Consider the following 14,246-nt stretch of genomic DNA (forward strand, 5'->3'; position numbering starts at 1 on the left):
AAGGCACATATTAATCAAACTATCAAAAATTAAATACAAAGAAAAATATTAAAAGCAGCAAGGGAAAAGCAACAACTAACATACAAGGGAATCCCCATAAGGTTAACAGCTGATCTTTCAGCAGAAACTCTATAAGGCAGAAGGGAGTGGCAAGATATATTTAAAGTGATGAAACGGAAAAACCTACAACCAAAATTACTCTGCCCAGCAAGGATCTCATTCAGATTCTATGGAGAAATCAAAACCTTTACAGACAAGCAAAAGCCAAGAGAATTCAGCACCACCAAACCAGCTTTACAACAAATGCTAAAGAAACTTCTCCAGGCAGGAAACACAAGAGAAGGAACAGACCTACAAAAACAAACCCCAAACAATTAAGAAAATGGTAATAGGAACATACATATCAATAATTACCTTAAATGGAAATGGATTAAATGCTCCAACCAAAAGACACAGAATGGCTGAATGGATACACAAATAAGACCCGTATATATGCTGTCTATAAGAAACCCACTTCAGACCTAGGGACACATATAGACTGAAAGTGAGGGGATGGAAAAAGACATTCCATGCAAACGGAAATCAAAAGAAACCTAGAGCAGCAAAACTCATAGCAGACAAAACAGACTTTAAAATAAGGACTATTACAAGAGACAAGGAAGGACACTACATAACGATCAAGGGATCAACCCAAGAAGAAGATATAACAATTGAAAATATATATGCACCCAACATAGGAGCACCTCACTACACAAGGCAAACGCTAGAGCACCTCACTACACAAGGCAAACGCTAACAGCCATAAAAGGGAAAATCGACAGTAACACAATAATAGTAGGGACTTTAACACCCCACTTTCACCAATGGACAGATCATCCAAACAGAAAATAAATGAGGAAACACAAGCTTTAAATGACACATTAGACCAAATGCACTTAATTAATATTTATATGACATTCCATCCCAAAACAACAGAATACATTTTCTTCTCAAGGAAACATGGAACATTTTCCAGGATAGATCACATCTTGTGTCACAAATCAAGCTTTGGTAAATTTAAGAAAATTGAAATCGTATCAAGCACCTTTTCTGACCACAACGCTATGAGACTAGATATTAATTACTGGGAAAAAAACCTGTAAAAATTAGAAACACATGGAGGCTAAACGATACGCTGCTAAACAACCAAGAGATCACTGAAGATATCAAAGAGGAAATAAAAAAATACATAGAAACAAATGACAGTGAAAACACGACAACACAAAACCTATGGGATGCAGCAAAAGCAGTTCTAAGAGGGAAGTTTATAGCATTACAATACTGCCTCAAGAAACAAGAAAAATCTCAAATAAACAACCTAACCTTACACCTAAAGCAATTAGAGAAAGTAGAACAAAAAACCCCCAAAATTAGCAGAAGGAAAGAAATCATAAAAATCAGAGCAGCAATAAAAAAAAAAGAGAAGAAAACAATAGCAAAGATCAATGAAACTAGAAGCTGGTTCTTTGAGAAGATAAACAAAATTGATAAACCATTAGTCAGACTCATCAAGAAAACAAGGGAGAGGACTCAAGTCAATAAAATTGGAAATGAAACAGGAGAAATTACATCTGACACAGCAGAAATACAAAGGATCATGAGAGACTGCTACAAATAACTATATGCCAACAAAATGGACAACCATGAAGAAATGAACAAGTTCTTAGAAAGGTATAACCTTCCAAGACTGAACCATGAAGAAACAGAAAATATGAACAGACCAATCACAAGCACAGAAATTGAAACTGTGAGAAAAAATCTTCCAACAAACAAAAGCCCAGGGCCAGATGGCTTCACAGGCGAATTCTACCAAACATTTAGAGAAGAGCTAATACCTATCCTTCTCAAACTCTTCCAAAATATAGCAGAGGGAAGAACATTCCCAAATTCATTCTATGAGGTCACCATCACCCTAATACCAAAACCAAACAAAGATGTCAGGACAAAAGAAAATTACAAGCCAGTATCACTGATGAACACAGATGCAAAAATCCTCAACAAAATACTAGCAAACAGAATCCCACAGCACATTAAAAGGATCATATAACATGATCAAGTGAGGTTTATCCCAGGAATGCAAGGATTCTTCAATATACGTAAATCAATCAATGTGATACACCATATTAGCAAATTGAAGGATAAAAACCATATGATCGGCTCAAGAGATGCAGAAAAGGCTTTTGACAAAATTCAATGCTGATTTATGATAAAAACTCCCTAGAAAGCAGGCATAGAGGGAACCTAACTCAACATAATAAAAGCCATATATGACAAACCCTCAGCCAACATCATTCTCAATGGTGAAAAAATGAAAGCATTTCCTCCAAGATCAGGAACAAGACAAAGATGCCCACTCTCACCACTATTATTCAACAGAGTTTTGGAAGTCCTAGGCATGGCAATCAGAGAAGAAAAAGAAATAAAAAGGATACAAATTGGAAAAGAAGAAGTAAAACTGTCACTGTTTGCAGATGACATGATACTATACATAGAAAATCCTAAAGATGCCACCAGAAAACTACTAGAGCTAATCAATGAATTTGGTAAAGTAGCAGGATACAAAATTAATGCACAGAAATCTCTGGCATTCCTATACACTAACAATGAAAAATCAGAAAGAGAAATTAAGGAAACACTCCCATTTACCACTGCAACAAAAAGAATAAAATACCTAGGAATAAACCTACCTAAGGAGACAAAAGACCTGTATGCATAAAACTATAAGACACTGATGAAAGAAATCAAAGATGATACAGACAGATGGAGAGATATACCATGTTCTTAGATTGGAAGAATCAATATTGTGAAAATGACTATACTACCCAAAGTAATCTACAGATTCAATGCAATCCCTATCAAACTACCAATGGCGTTTTTCACAGAACTAGAACAAAAATTTTACAATTTGTATGGAAACATAAAGGACCCTGAATAGCCAAAGCAATCTTGAGAAAGAAAAACAGAGCTGGAGGAATCAGGCTCCCTGACTTCAGACTATACTACAAAGCTACAGTAATCAAGACAGTATCATACTGGCATAAAAACATAAATATAGATCAACGGAACAGGATAGAAAGCCCAGAGATAAACCCACGCACATACGGTCACCTAATCTTTGATAAAGGAGGCAAGAATATACAATGGAGAAAAGACAGCCTCTTCAATAAGTGCTGCTGGGAGAAATGGATAGCTACATGTAAAAGAATGAAATTAGAACACTCCTTAACACCATACACAAAAATAAACTCAAAATGGATTAAAGACCTAAATGTAAGGCTAGACCCTATAAAACTCTTAGAGGAAAACACAGGCAGAACACTCTATGACGTAAATCACAGCAAGATTTTTTTTGACCCTCCTCCTAGAGAAATGGAAATAAAAACAAAAATAAACAAATGGGGCCTAATGAAACTTAAAAGCTTTTGCACAGCAAAGGAAACCATAAACCAGACGAAAACACAACCCTCCAAATGGGAGAAAATATTTGCAAACAAAGCAACAGATAAAGGATTAATCTCCAAAATATACAAACAGCTCATGCAGCTCAATATCAAAAAAACGAATGACCCAATACAAAAATCGGCAGAAGACCTAAATAGACATTTCTCCAAAGAAGACATACAGATTGTCAACCAACACATGAAAAGCTGCTCAACATCACTAATTATTGGAGAAATGCAAATCAAAACCACAATGAGGTATCACCTCACACTAGTCAGAATGGCCATCATCAAAAAATCTACAAACAATAAATGCTGGAGAGGGTGTGGAGAAAAGTTAACCCTCCTGCACTGTTGGTGGGAATGTAAATTGATACAGCTACTATGGAGAACAGTATGGAGGTTCCTTAAAAAAACTAAAAATAGAACTACCATATGACCCAGCAATCCCACTACTGGGCATATACCCTGAGAAAACCATAATTCAAAAAGAGACATGTACCACAATGTTCATTGAAGCACTATTTACAGTAGCTGGGACATGGAAGCAACCTAAGTGTCCACTGACAGATGAATGGATAAAGAAGATGATGCACATATATACAATGGAATATTACTCAGCCATAAAAAGAAACGAAATAGAGTTATTTGTAGCGAGGTGGATGGGCCTAGAGTCTGTCATACAGAGTGAAGTAAGTCAGGAACAGAGAAACAAATATTGTATGCTAACACATATATATAGAATTTTAAAAAGAAAAAAATGGTTCTGATGAACGCAGGGGCAGGAAAGGAATAAAGACATAGAGAATGGACTTGAGGATATGGGGAGGGGCAAGGGTAAGCTGGGACTAAGTGAGGGAACACTGACATATATACACTACCAAATGTAAAATAGATAGCTAGAGGGAAGCAGCTGCATCGTGCAGGGAGATCAGCTTGGTGTTTTGTGACCACCTAGAGGGGTGGGATAGGGAGGGTGGGAGGGAGACACAAGAGGGAGGGGATATGGGGATATACATATGCATATGGCTGGTTCACTTTGTTGTACAGAAAAAACTAACACAACATTGTAAACCAATTATACTCCAATAAAGATGAAAAAAACAAAAAAAAATCCTATAAAATATGTAAAATAATCAGGATAAAATTCAAAATTACTCAACATATGAAGACAGAGGAATAGATGTTCCATTCTCCAGGGCAAAATGCAACCAGTGGAGACAAACCGAAGATGATACATATGTTGCAATAACTAGATAGGAATATTTTTATAACTATGCCTAACGAAAGAAAGGATAATATGCTTGTTATAAATGAACAAATAGGAAATATCATCAGAAAGTTAATTTTTTAAAAACCAGAAAGAATCAAATGGAAATTCTAAAAGTAAAAACTTCAATATCTCTAATAAAAAATTTATTGGATAGCTTAATAGCGGGTGGCAAATAACAGAAAAAAGTCGGTAAAATCATCCAATCTAAAGAACAGAGAGACTAAGATTGAAAAAAGCATTAAAAAGCCTCAAAGACTTGTGAGGAAATATCAGAAGGCCTAACATGTATAATTGGAGTCCAGAGAAAGAGCAGAAAGAGAAAGGGTAATAGGGTGGAAAAAGTTACTTGAAAACGCAATGACCAAAACTTTAGTAAATTTGGCAAAAGAAAAAAAAAAACATATTCAAGAAGTTCAGCAAACCACAAGTAGGATAAATACAACCCCCCCACCCCCGCACACACATTCAGGTATCATACTCCATCTGGTGGTAAAAAACAAACAGGACGAGAAAATCTTGAAGTAGCCAGAGAAAATCATATTACATACATATAGGGAAATGCTGATAAAATTATTCTGAGGGACTTCCCTGGTGGTCCAGTGGTAAAGAATCTGCTTTACAATGCAGGGGATGTGGATTCGATCCCTGGTCAGAGAACTAAGATCCCACACGCTGCAGGGCAACTAAGCCCGTGAGCCACAACTACTGAGCTCACACGCTTCAACTACAGAGCCTGTGTGCCACAAAATACAGAGACCACGTGCTCTGGAGCCTGCATGCCATAACTAGAGAAGAGAAAACCCACATGTTACCACTAGAAAGAAGCCCGCACGCCACAACGAAAGATCCCACATGTCTCAATGAACATTCCACGTGCTGCAACTAAGACCCGAAGTAGCCAAAAATAAACAAAATAAATAAATAATAAATATTTTTAAAAAATTATTTTGAGTTCTCTTTAGAAACTGTGGAGGGTAGAAGGCAGTGGAACAATATCTTTAAAGTGCTGTGATAGGCAAATAATTGTCCCCCAAAGATGTTAAAATCCTAATCCCCAGAGCCAGTGACTATGTTATGTGGCAAAGAGAATTAAGGCTGCAGATAGAATTAAGGGTTCTAATCAGCTGACCCTAAAATGGGGAGACTAACCTGGATTATCTAGCTCATCCCAATATTATCACAAGGGTCCTTATAAATGGAAGAAAGAGGCAGACAAGAAAGAAAAAGAAATGGCAATGATAAAGCGTCAGCCTGACATTGCTGGCTTGGATGATGGGGCCATGAGTCTAGAAATGCAGGCAGTCTCTAGAAGCTGGAGAAGCAAGGAAGCAGAGCTTCCCTTAGAACCTCCGGAAGGAACACAGCCCCTGCTGGCACCTTGATTTTAGTCTGCTGAGATCAATTTTGGACTTTTGACTTCTAGAACTGTAAGATAAAAAAATCTGTGTTGTTCTACGCCACTAAGTTTGTGGTAATTTGGTACAACAACAATAGAAAACTAAAACATGTGTTGAGAGGGGAAGAAAACCCTGTCACCCGTAATTCTATACCTAGCAAAAATATTATTCAAGAATAGAAATAAAATAAAGACATTTTCATATAAAAGAAAGCTAAGAGAGTTCGTTGCCCGCAGACCTACAAACTATGAGAAGTGCTAAAGAAAGTCCTTCAGGCTGAAGGAAAATGGTATCAGATGGAAACTTCAAATTTCATGAAAAGTATTAGAAATGGTAGTTATGTGGATAAACATAAAAGACTTTTTCCCCCTCTATATTTCTTCAGAATACATATAACTATTTAAACAAAAAAGTAAAACATCGTATTGTGAGGTTTTTTGAAATATGCAAATACTAACAATTGTGAACATTTAAGCATGTGTATTGTAATCCTTAAAAAATAATTCAGAGGTATAGCCAGAAGGCCAAAGGATAATATTCAATAAATTTTTTATTTTCAGTTAACCCAAGGAGGGCAGGAAAGGAGGGACAGGAGAGCAAAAAACAATAGGACAAACAGAAAAATACTGGTGAGATGGTACACCTAAAAGGTATAATAACCACAGTAAAATAAGGCAGCATTTCCCGAAGTAAGGTGGTATGGACTAAATGTTTCCGTGTCTGCTAAGTTCCTATGGTGAAGCCCTAATCACCAATGTGATGGTACTTGGAAGTGGGGCTTTGAGAGGCAACTAGGTCATGAAGGTGGAACCTTCTTAAATGGGATTAGTGCTTTTATAAGAGACACAAGAGAGAGAATCTCTTTCTCTACCATGTCAGGGTATGGCAAGAAGGCAGCCATCTGCAAACCAGGAAGTGGGCCCTCACCAGACACTGAATCCACCAGCTCCTAGATTTTGGACTTCTCAGTCACCAGAACTGTGACAATCACCAGAACTGTGACAAATAAATATTTGTTGTTTTGGCTCCCCAGTGTAGGGTAATTTGTTGTAGTAGCCCAAGCTGACTAAGACATAAGTGATAAGTGAAAAAAGTGTTCTACCATTGTACAAGTTTAAGAAACATAGGGATAAACAAAGTTAAACAAGTTTTTTTTTTGAGCAGAACTTCTCATCCTTTAATATGCAAATATACACTGGCACTCTCCAGGGGTTATACCACCCAAGCCCTGTACCTTGATACCATCACTTAGGATTAGTTTTTCATGGAAAATACTTTTGGCAATGCCATAATAAAGTCTCAGCCAGCAATGATCTCATTCATCCATTCCTTGCCAATATGGTCATTTGCGTAAGAAGTGGTATGAGACACACTGGCAGATTTAAACATGTACACAAACACATACATCCACTAAAATGTCTTAGTTCTCTACTTTTCATTAAATTAAAGAAGAATGAAACCATAGAAAGAGACACCAAAAGGCAAAATAGCAAATCCATCTCTAGTTCCGCTGTGTCCATTCAAAATTCCCACTTCTTCTTTGAAAAGGTGAAGAAAAGAAACTGAGCTGAGACTTCATGTCCTACATATGCAGCCAAGCAGTGTTTGTTTCTTCAGTGTAATCCATCCACTTACCCACACTGAAAACACTCAGGGCAGAGAAACACGAGGTTAGGTTTCAGTGTCTTTCTAATAGATCCCCTTTTATTCAGGGCAGAATCAAATTTGATTCAGTGTAACTCTTCTGGGTTTAAAACAAACTTCAAAATCTTAGACTTTACTGTATGGTTGATTACTATATAAACTAATAATTTAAGACCATAAATGGTATTGACTAAAATACTAAAAAATAAGCCAAGAGTATGTCAGTCACTTGCCCTTTTTGGCTCCTTTATTTGAACTGCTTCCACTACCATCCTATAATTTTTGCCATGGTCAAGGCAGATAAATGATTTGTCTTCCCTTCCGTCAAGGTAAAAACAGAAAAAAACACTATGCTTCATAGTGAGTCTGCATTTATTAAATGTATTTATTGTAACACTATTTATTGGCAGGTAAGGACAGATCCACAGATGACTAAGACAGCCCTCATCCTCTAGGACTTAAGTGAAATACCTAAGCTATATACATAAACAGATAAAAAACAAGGCTGACTGTCATATGGAAGCAGATATGAGGAAACATTGTTTCCAGTCAGAGAATCAGGAGGAGCTGGTCCTTGATGAGTATTTCAGAGGTGAGATCAGAGTGGAGAACCTAAGGTAGAAATAAGAGAGCAGAGAAGTGTAGGGCATTTGAGCAAAAGGCAGGGGGGTAACCCAGTATGGCTGGAGTATACAGGGGACACAGGTGAACGCTGTGTGAGAGAGAAAATGCTGGATATGTAATTTTCGGTCTTGACGCCAAGCTAAAAAGCTCAGACCTTATTCGACAGGCAGCGGGGTTCACTGAAGATTTTTTTTAAACTATGAATTAGCATGCTTCTTCATTGACAACAAATATTCTTTGAGAGTCTATTGAATATCCAAAACTGTGCTAACAAGTAAGAGTACAAAACTGAATGCCACAAAGTCCCTCAGGAAGACTACGGTCTAGTGTGGGAGCTAACTGTGTAAAGATAAATAATTTCCAAAGCAGCAGTGTGGAGAACAGACTGTAATATGGCTCTGCCCAGCAACTAAGCCAAGACTGGGATTGCCTTACCCAACTCATGCCCTCTGGGCGACATGTAACACAACATGCAAAACTGAGTAATTTAAAATAATAAAAAATAAAGGAGAGACTAGAAGAATGAATTTTTGCTGTAATCAGAATACCCATCATCTAGTAAAAGGTCATAAAATAGTGCAAAATAACACCACTAGCCTGAGAGAAGAAAGAGATTTTTTTTGTGGCAAAAATTATTGCAGAAACCTCTTTTGCACATGCTCTGGTGTTCCCTTCTTGTTCTGGTGATAGTCTCATTTAAAAAAAGGAAATAATGGTTTGTCAAATGAAAACAAAAACTAATGTTTTCCCTTCTTTAAAGTTTCCAAATTAGCTCAAATAAAAATCTATATTGCCAGTGCTCAATAAAAGTATATCTCGGCAGCTTCTTTTAAGTGTCCTCCATAAAACAAGCAGGAGATACACTCACAAACATACACACACACTTTTTTTTTACACTCACAAACATACACACATGCTTTTTTTTTTTAATTTGAGATAATGTAAGGTTTTTTTTTGATTTTGTTTGTTTGTTTGTTTGTTTACTGTAAAGCATCTGGGCAACTTTTTTTTTTTTTTTTTGCGGTACACGGGCCTCTCACTGTTGTGGCCTCTCCCGCTGCAGAGCATAGGCTCTGGACGTGCAGGTCCAGCGGCCATGGCTCACGGGCCCAGCTGCTCCGTGGCACGTGGGAGCCTCCCAGACTGGGGCACGGACCCGCGTCCCCTGCATCGGCAGGCAGACTCCCAACCACTGCACCACCAGGGAAGCCCTGGGCAACTTTTATGTGAGCCATTCAAATATTTTTTCCCCAAAACACTCCTTATTGGGCTATTGTTATCCCAATTTCACTCTTAGAAGACAAGGAAAAAAAAAAAAGTAATGAAATGAAATGACAATGACTCAAATACCACACAGACCCAGATGCCCTCAATTCCCAGTGTTCCCTAAGACAGTCATAGTTCATTTCTAACAACAACAATAAAATGAACTCTTTTTTAGCTGGTTCCTCTCTACCCTACAACTATGATAGTCTCTCACCTCTAATACTATTCAGTTCACTTTAGTCTTGAGAGTATATGAAGTCCATCCATCTGTCAAGTGGGACACTCAAGTCCTACTGAATTAGCCTTTCACTCATTCATTTAATGTTTATTGCACACTCTATGTCAGACCTATGTTTGCTTCTAAAGTTATAAAAAATTCATAAGATAGGGTCCCTGGCCTCAGAAAAATAAAAGAATACCAGGGGAGGCAGATAAGTAAACAGGCAATTTCAATACCATGGGATAAGCACTCTAATTAAAGAGAGAATCAGGACACTATGGGAGCATAAAAGTGTAGAAGCTTATTACCCAGACTGGAGAGTGCAAGGAAAGCTTCATAGAAAAGGAGCCAATGGGGGACTTCCTTGGTGGCGCAGCGGTTAAGAATCCGCCTGCCAATGCAGGGGACACGGGTTCAAGCCCTGGGCCGGGAAGATCCCACATGCCGCTTAGCAATTAAGCCCGTGCGCCACAACTACTGAGCCTGTGCTCTAGAGCCCACAGGCCACAACGACTAAGCCCACGTGCCACAACTACTGAAGCCCGTGTGCCTAGAGCCCGTGCTCTGCAACAAAGAGAAGCCACCACTGTGAGAAGCCCGCGCACCACAACGAAAAGTAGCCCCCGCACACCGCAACTAGAGAAAGCCCACATGCAGCAACAAAGACCCATCACGGTCAAAAATAAATAAATAAATAAATTAATTAATTAATTTTTAAAAAAGAAAGAAAGAAAAGGAGCCAGTGGCCATTGTGGGTGTGATTGCAGACATGCTCCTGCATCACTGAGAACATGAGTTTTCTGAACTGTATCAAACTCAAGGACACCACCAGCTGTTCTCAAAACAGTATCTGCTAGCAGCTGCAACGTTATGGTCTCAAGGTCTCCCCTTCTAACTATGCAACCATTTCGGGCCCCAACCAATCCTTGCTTACCCTTACTTCTTGCCAGCTCCAATCCTAATTCTTGACAATTTATCTAACTTTGCGGTTTCTGCCTTTGTAATTCTCTCCCATTTTGTAATCCCATGGAACACAATTCAAGTGCTTCTTGAATCTGTGTTTTCCAGGGTATGGTCCTCAGTTTGGCTCAAATAAAACTCCTTTCTGTTCCTATTATAGATTGTTTATTGATTACTTCCACTGACAAATGTGATCTCTAATGACTCACCACAGAGCAGTTTAATGCCCAAATAATTACAAAAGAATGAGAGAGGTAGAGTAAGGAAAGAGATGATCAAGTAAGGAAATAGACAGTTTGGGAGAGGGCCTTTTCAGACCTTTTGGGGCAATTTGGAATATTAGTGCTGCACAGGAAAACACAACTGCAATAATCCTTAAATTATCTTTTACTTTCTTCATCAACTCTTAAGTCAGTGTCCTAGCAGAACCTTTGTAGGAAAAGTCCTTTAAGAAAGCTGGGGTATCTAGAAGGAAAGAGAACTATTATAAAAAGAAAGATTATCAGGGACTCTTTTCTTCTTGCCACACAAAGGGGGAAATCCTTAAGATACCTTGAACTTAATGTCCAAGTTCAGTGTACTCTTTCGCTACATAGCACACACCTTTATTTTACCACGTTTCTTGTCTATCTCTCAACTAGAACGTGAACTCTGTAAGGACAGGGAGCTACAAAAGAGATAACATTTCTTACAAGCTTTAAGCACAGTTAAATATAGGACTGTTTTTTTTTTCCTAGCTTCTGTCTCTTAATTACTAGTCTGCCAGCTGAGAATTGAATACACCTTTCCCTTTGCTAGAAAAAATTTTAAATAGATGTACTTCTCTCAAGTTGGCCTAAGGGCCAAATTGAGCTCCTGGATTTTTGAAGAGCTCCCTTCATACAGAATAAAAGCTCCAAACCAGTAACACAGCTGGTCTTGCTTACATTTCAGATTAAGTCAAAACTATTAGCCCTTTCTTACTGGGCTCCAAGTTCCACTCCTTGATCCAAACAGATAAACAAACAAAAAACCAGACAAAACACAAAGGTCATAATTTGGTATCTGCTTAAGAATCATATAATTCAATATAAATCAAAGCCAAACTAAACAAAAACCTTTGTTAGGAAAAATTATGAAAAACTTGGAAATAAGGATTCCTTTGTGTCCTTTCAATGTCAGACTGGATGACTGTCTCACAGGCCCAATCAAGGATTATTTAGCAGTGTAGGATACTGCACCTTTGTTTGGCTTACTATTTATTATCTATCAGGGTCCAGACTGCTGTTACTTGTTAACTTGTAGATTTTTGTCCAAAGAGATGCAAATGATTGTTCTGTGGTAGAAAGATAACCTCAAAGATTACAGTTTCATTGCCCTATAAAATAATAACCCAATTTACTAATCTTACAAGCTTACTTTGGCATTCTGTAAGTGCTTATGTATACTTAGCCTCTGGATTTGGGGGAAATCAGCTTTACCATGCTGTTTGCCACACTCATTAGGCAAATGAATTTATGACGTGTTCACTTTGTATTTGTATGAGAATCTTATTTTCATGTATTTTTTGAAAAACACAGTTTCTCATCTTAAAGTTTTGATATACTTTCTTCTCAGATGACTACAGAATATAGGAAAGGTAAATTGCTACCGCCCTATCAGTGGCAACAAAAGAATGTAAATCAATTGCATTATTCATTCTTCAGCAGGCTGATTATTGATCCTATAGTGCTACTGTTGAATTATTTACTTAAAAAGTCTAGTAAGTAATTACAAATTATCAGTGACTATCTGTATTCTTTAGTGTACACTATTTTACTCCTAAAGATGCACATTAATATTTTATGATTAGAGTACCCAGAAGAATACATAAAAGAGAGTACATATTGTTGCTAAATGCTGTGTCTACCTGTGTTTTCCTCCCAATGCAGCCTTAAGCTATATTTACGCTGTACTTACTAAAGAATACTGCATTTTCTCTTTTAAAACCACCCAATTTTATCTTCCAGCAAAGGCACTGTTACACTTTCTGTAGTAACTCTTAAGTACTTCAATACAGAAGTATCACAGTGTGATTTATGTTTTAGTGAGTTTCAATTCACACCCAAAAGGTATTAGTTAACATCTCAAGTACTTTAATGAGGAAATTACTCCAGAAGTGGTTAGTTACAATCTGACACGCTCACTATGCCTCAGAGCCAGAAGTAGCTACAAAAAGGTTTCAAATATCTTTGTCTCTGGTCAACCTTAAAAGGTATGTTAATTTGCATCAAAGATGATAGAAATAATTTTTCCTTGGTGGAAACAATGAGTGTTTAAGACATGCGTATGGATAAAAACAGTCTGTAAATAGGTATCTTTGCTTTGCATGAGCAGGTTATGAGAATCTAGCCTGTCCAATGCTAGGATAACCATAGGTTCCAATTTGCGTGGTATAGTCCCGGTTTACAACACTTATCCCAGAATAATTACTATTAGCTCCTCCTTTGGACAATAAATTATATGGACACTGTACAATATAGCATATGCTTCTTAAAGGCCCCCTCTATTTAAAAATACATTGGGGGCTTCCCTGGTGGCGCAGTGGTTGAGAGTCCGCCTGCCGATGCAGGGGACACGGGTTCGTGCCCCGGTCCGGGAGGATCCCACATGCCGCGGGGCGGCTGGGCCCATGGGCCATGGCTGCTGAGCCTGCGCATCCGGAGCCTGTGCTCCGCAATGGGAGAGGCCACAGCAGTGAGGGGCCCATGTACCGCAAAGGAAAAAAATAAAAAATAAAAAGTAAATAAAAATACGTTGGAACCTGAATGGACTTTTGTCAACCAACTAGGTTGAACAGCTGAGTCCCGAAGCTAAAATACCACTGCATCTGCCTCTGGTGAATGGTCGTTGCAAGGTGCTTGTTACAGTACTAAAAGGACAAACTTCAAGAAGTTTACAGAACAGGCAGTGTGACAATTTTTGTGCCTGCTTGATAATAAATGTTCATATTTGTGCATGATCCCGTCTGAGACCTGTTTTCATTACAACACACTGCCTGGAACTGCCTGCAGGTGACAAGACCTTCAGTTCTCATTTACCTCTAACTGCTGGAGGCTACAGACATATTTCCAAATAATCAATAACAAATAAATTTGCTTAGGTCAGTTTGCAATAGATATATACCTTGAGGACGTCATGACGTTTGTCACTGCGCACATACCTCTGAAGACCCTGGAAAGAAAGCTGAATGGCAAAGATAGTGACGTGAGAGGACTGTACATTTACAAAAAAGTACAGCGAGGAAGGCAGTAAAATGCTTCAGTCCCTGAAACAACAATACGACAAGGACAAACAAAGGGAATTAAATACTTTAAAAACTCCAGCTCTGGGAATCAAATCAACCTCCGAGTTGGAAACCTTGT

The 14,246-nt window shown here is 38.1% G+C and overlaps 1 protein-coding gene across 2 annotated transcripts in view; it reads right to left on the minus strand.

The window, feature by feature from the left end:
- SMYD3 (SET and MYND domain containing 3) overlaps positions 1–14,246 on the minus strand; it is a 754,146-nt gene that overhangs the window by 308,374 nt on the left and 431,526 nt on the right. The window contains exon 6 of one of the 2 annotated variants that reach the window (XM_081224650.1): positions 14,008–14,067. The exons of the other annotated variant lie outside the window; for it this stretch is intronic. Coding sequence (XP_081080776.1) covers positions 14,008–14,067 — 60 coding nt within the window. The remainder of the gene's footprint in view (positions 1–14,007; positions 14,068–14,246) is intronic. 2 annotated transcript variants of the gene reach the window in all.

The sequence above is a fragment of the Mesoplodon bidens genome (genome assembly GCF_964165515.1).
Source record: "Mesoplodon bidens genome assembly, chromosome: 2".
Taxonomy (NCBI): domain Eukaryota; kingdom Metazoa; phylum Chordata; class Mammalia; order Artiodactyla; family Ziphiidae; genus Mesoplodon; species Mesoplodon bidens.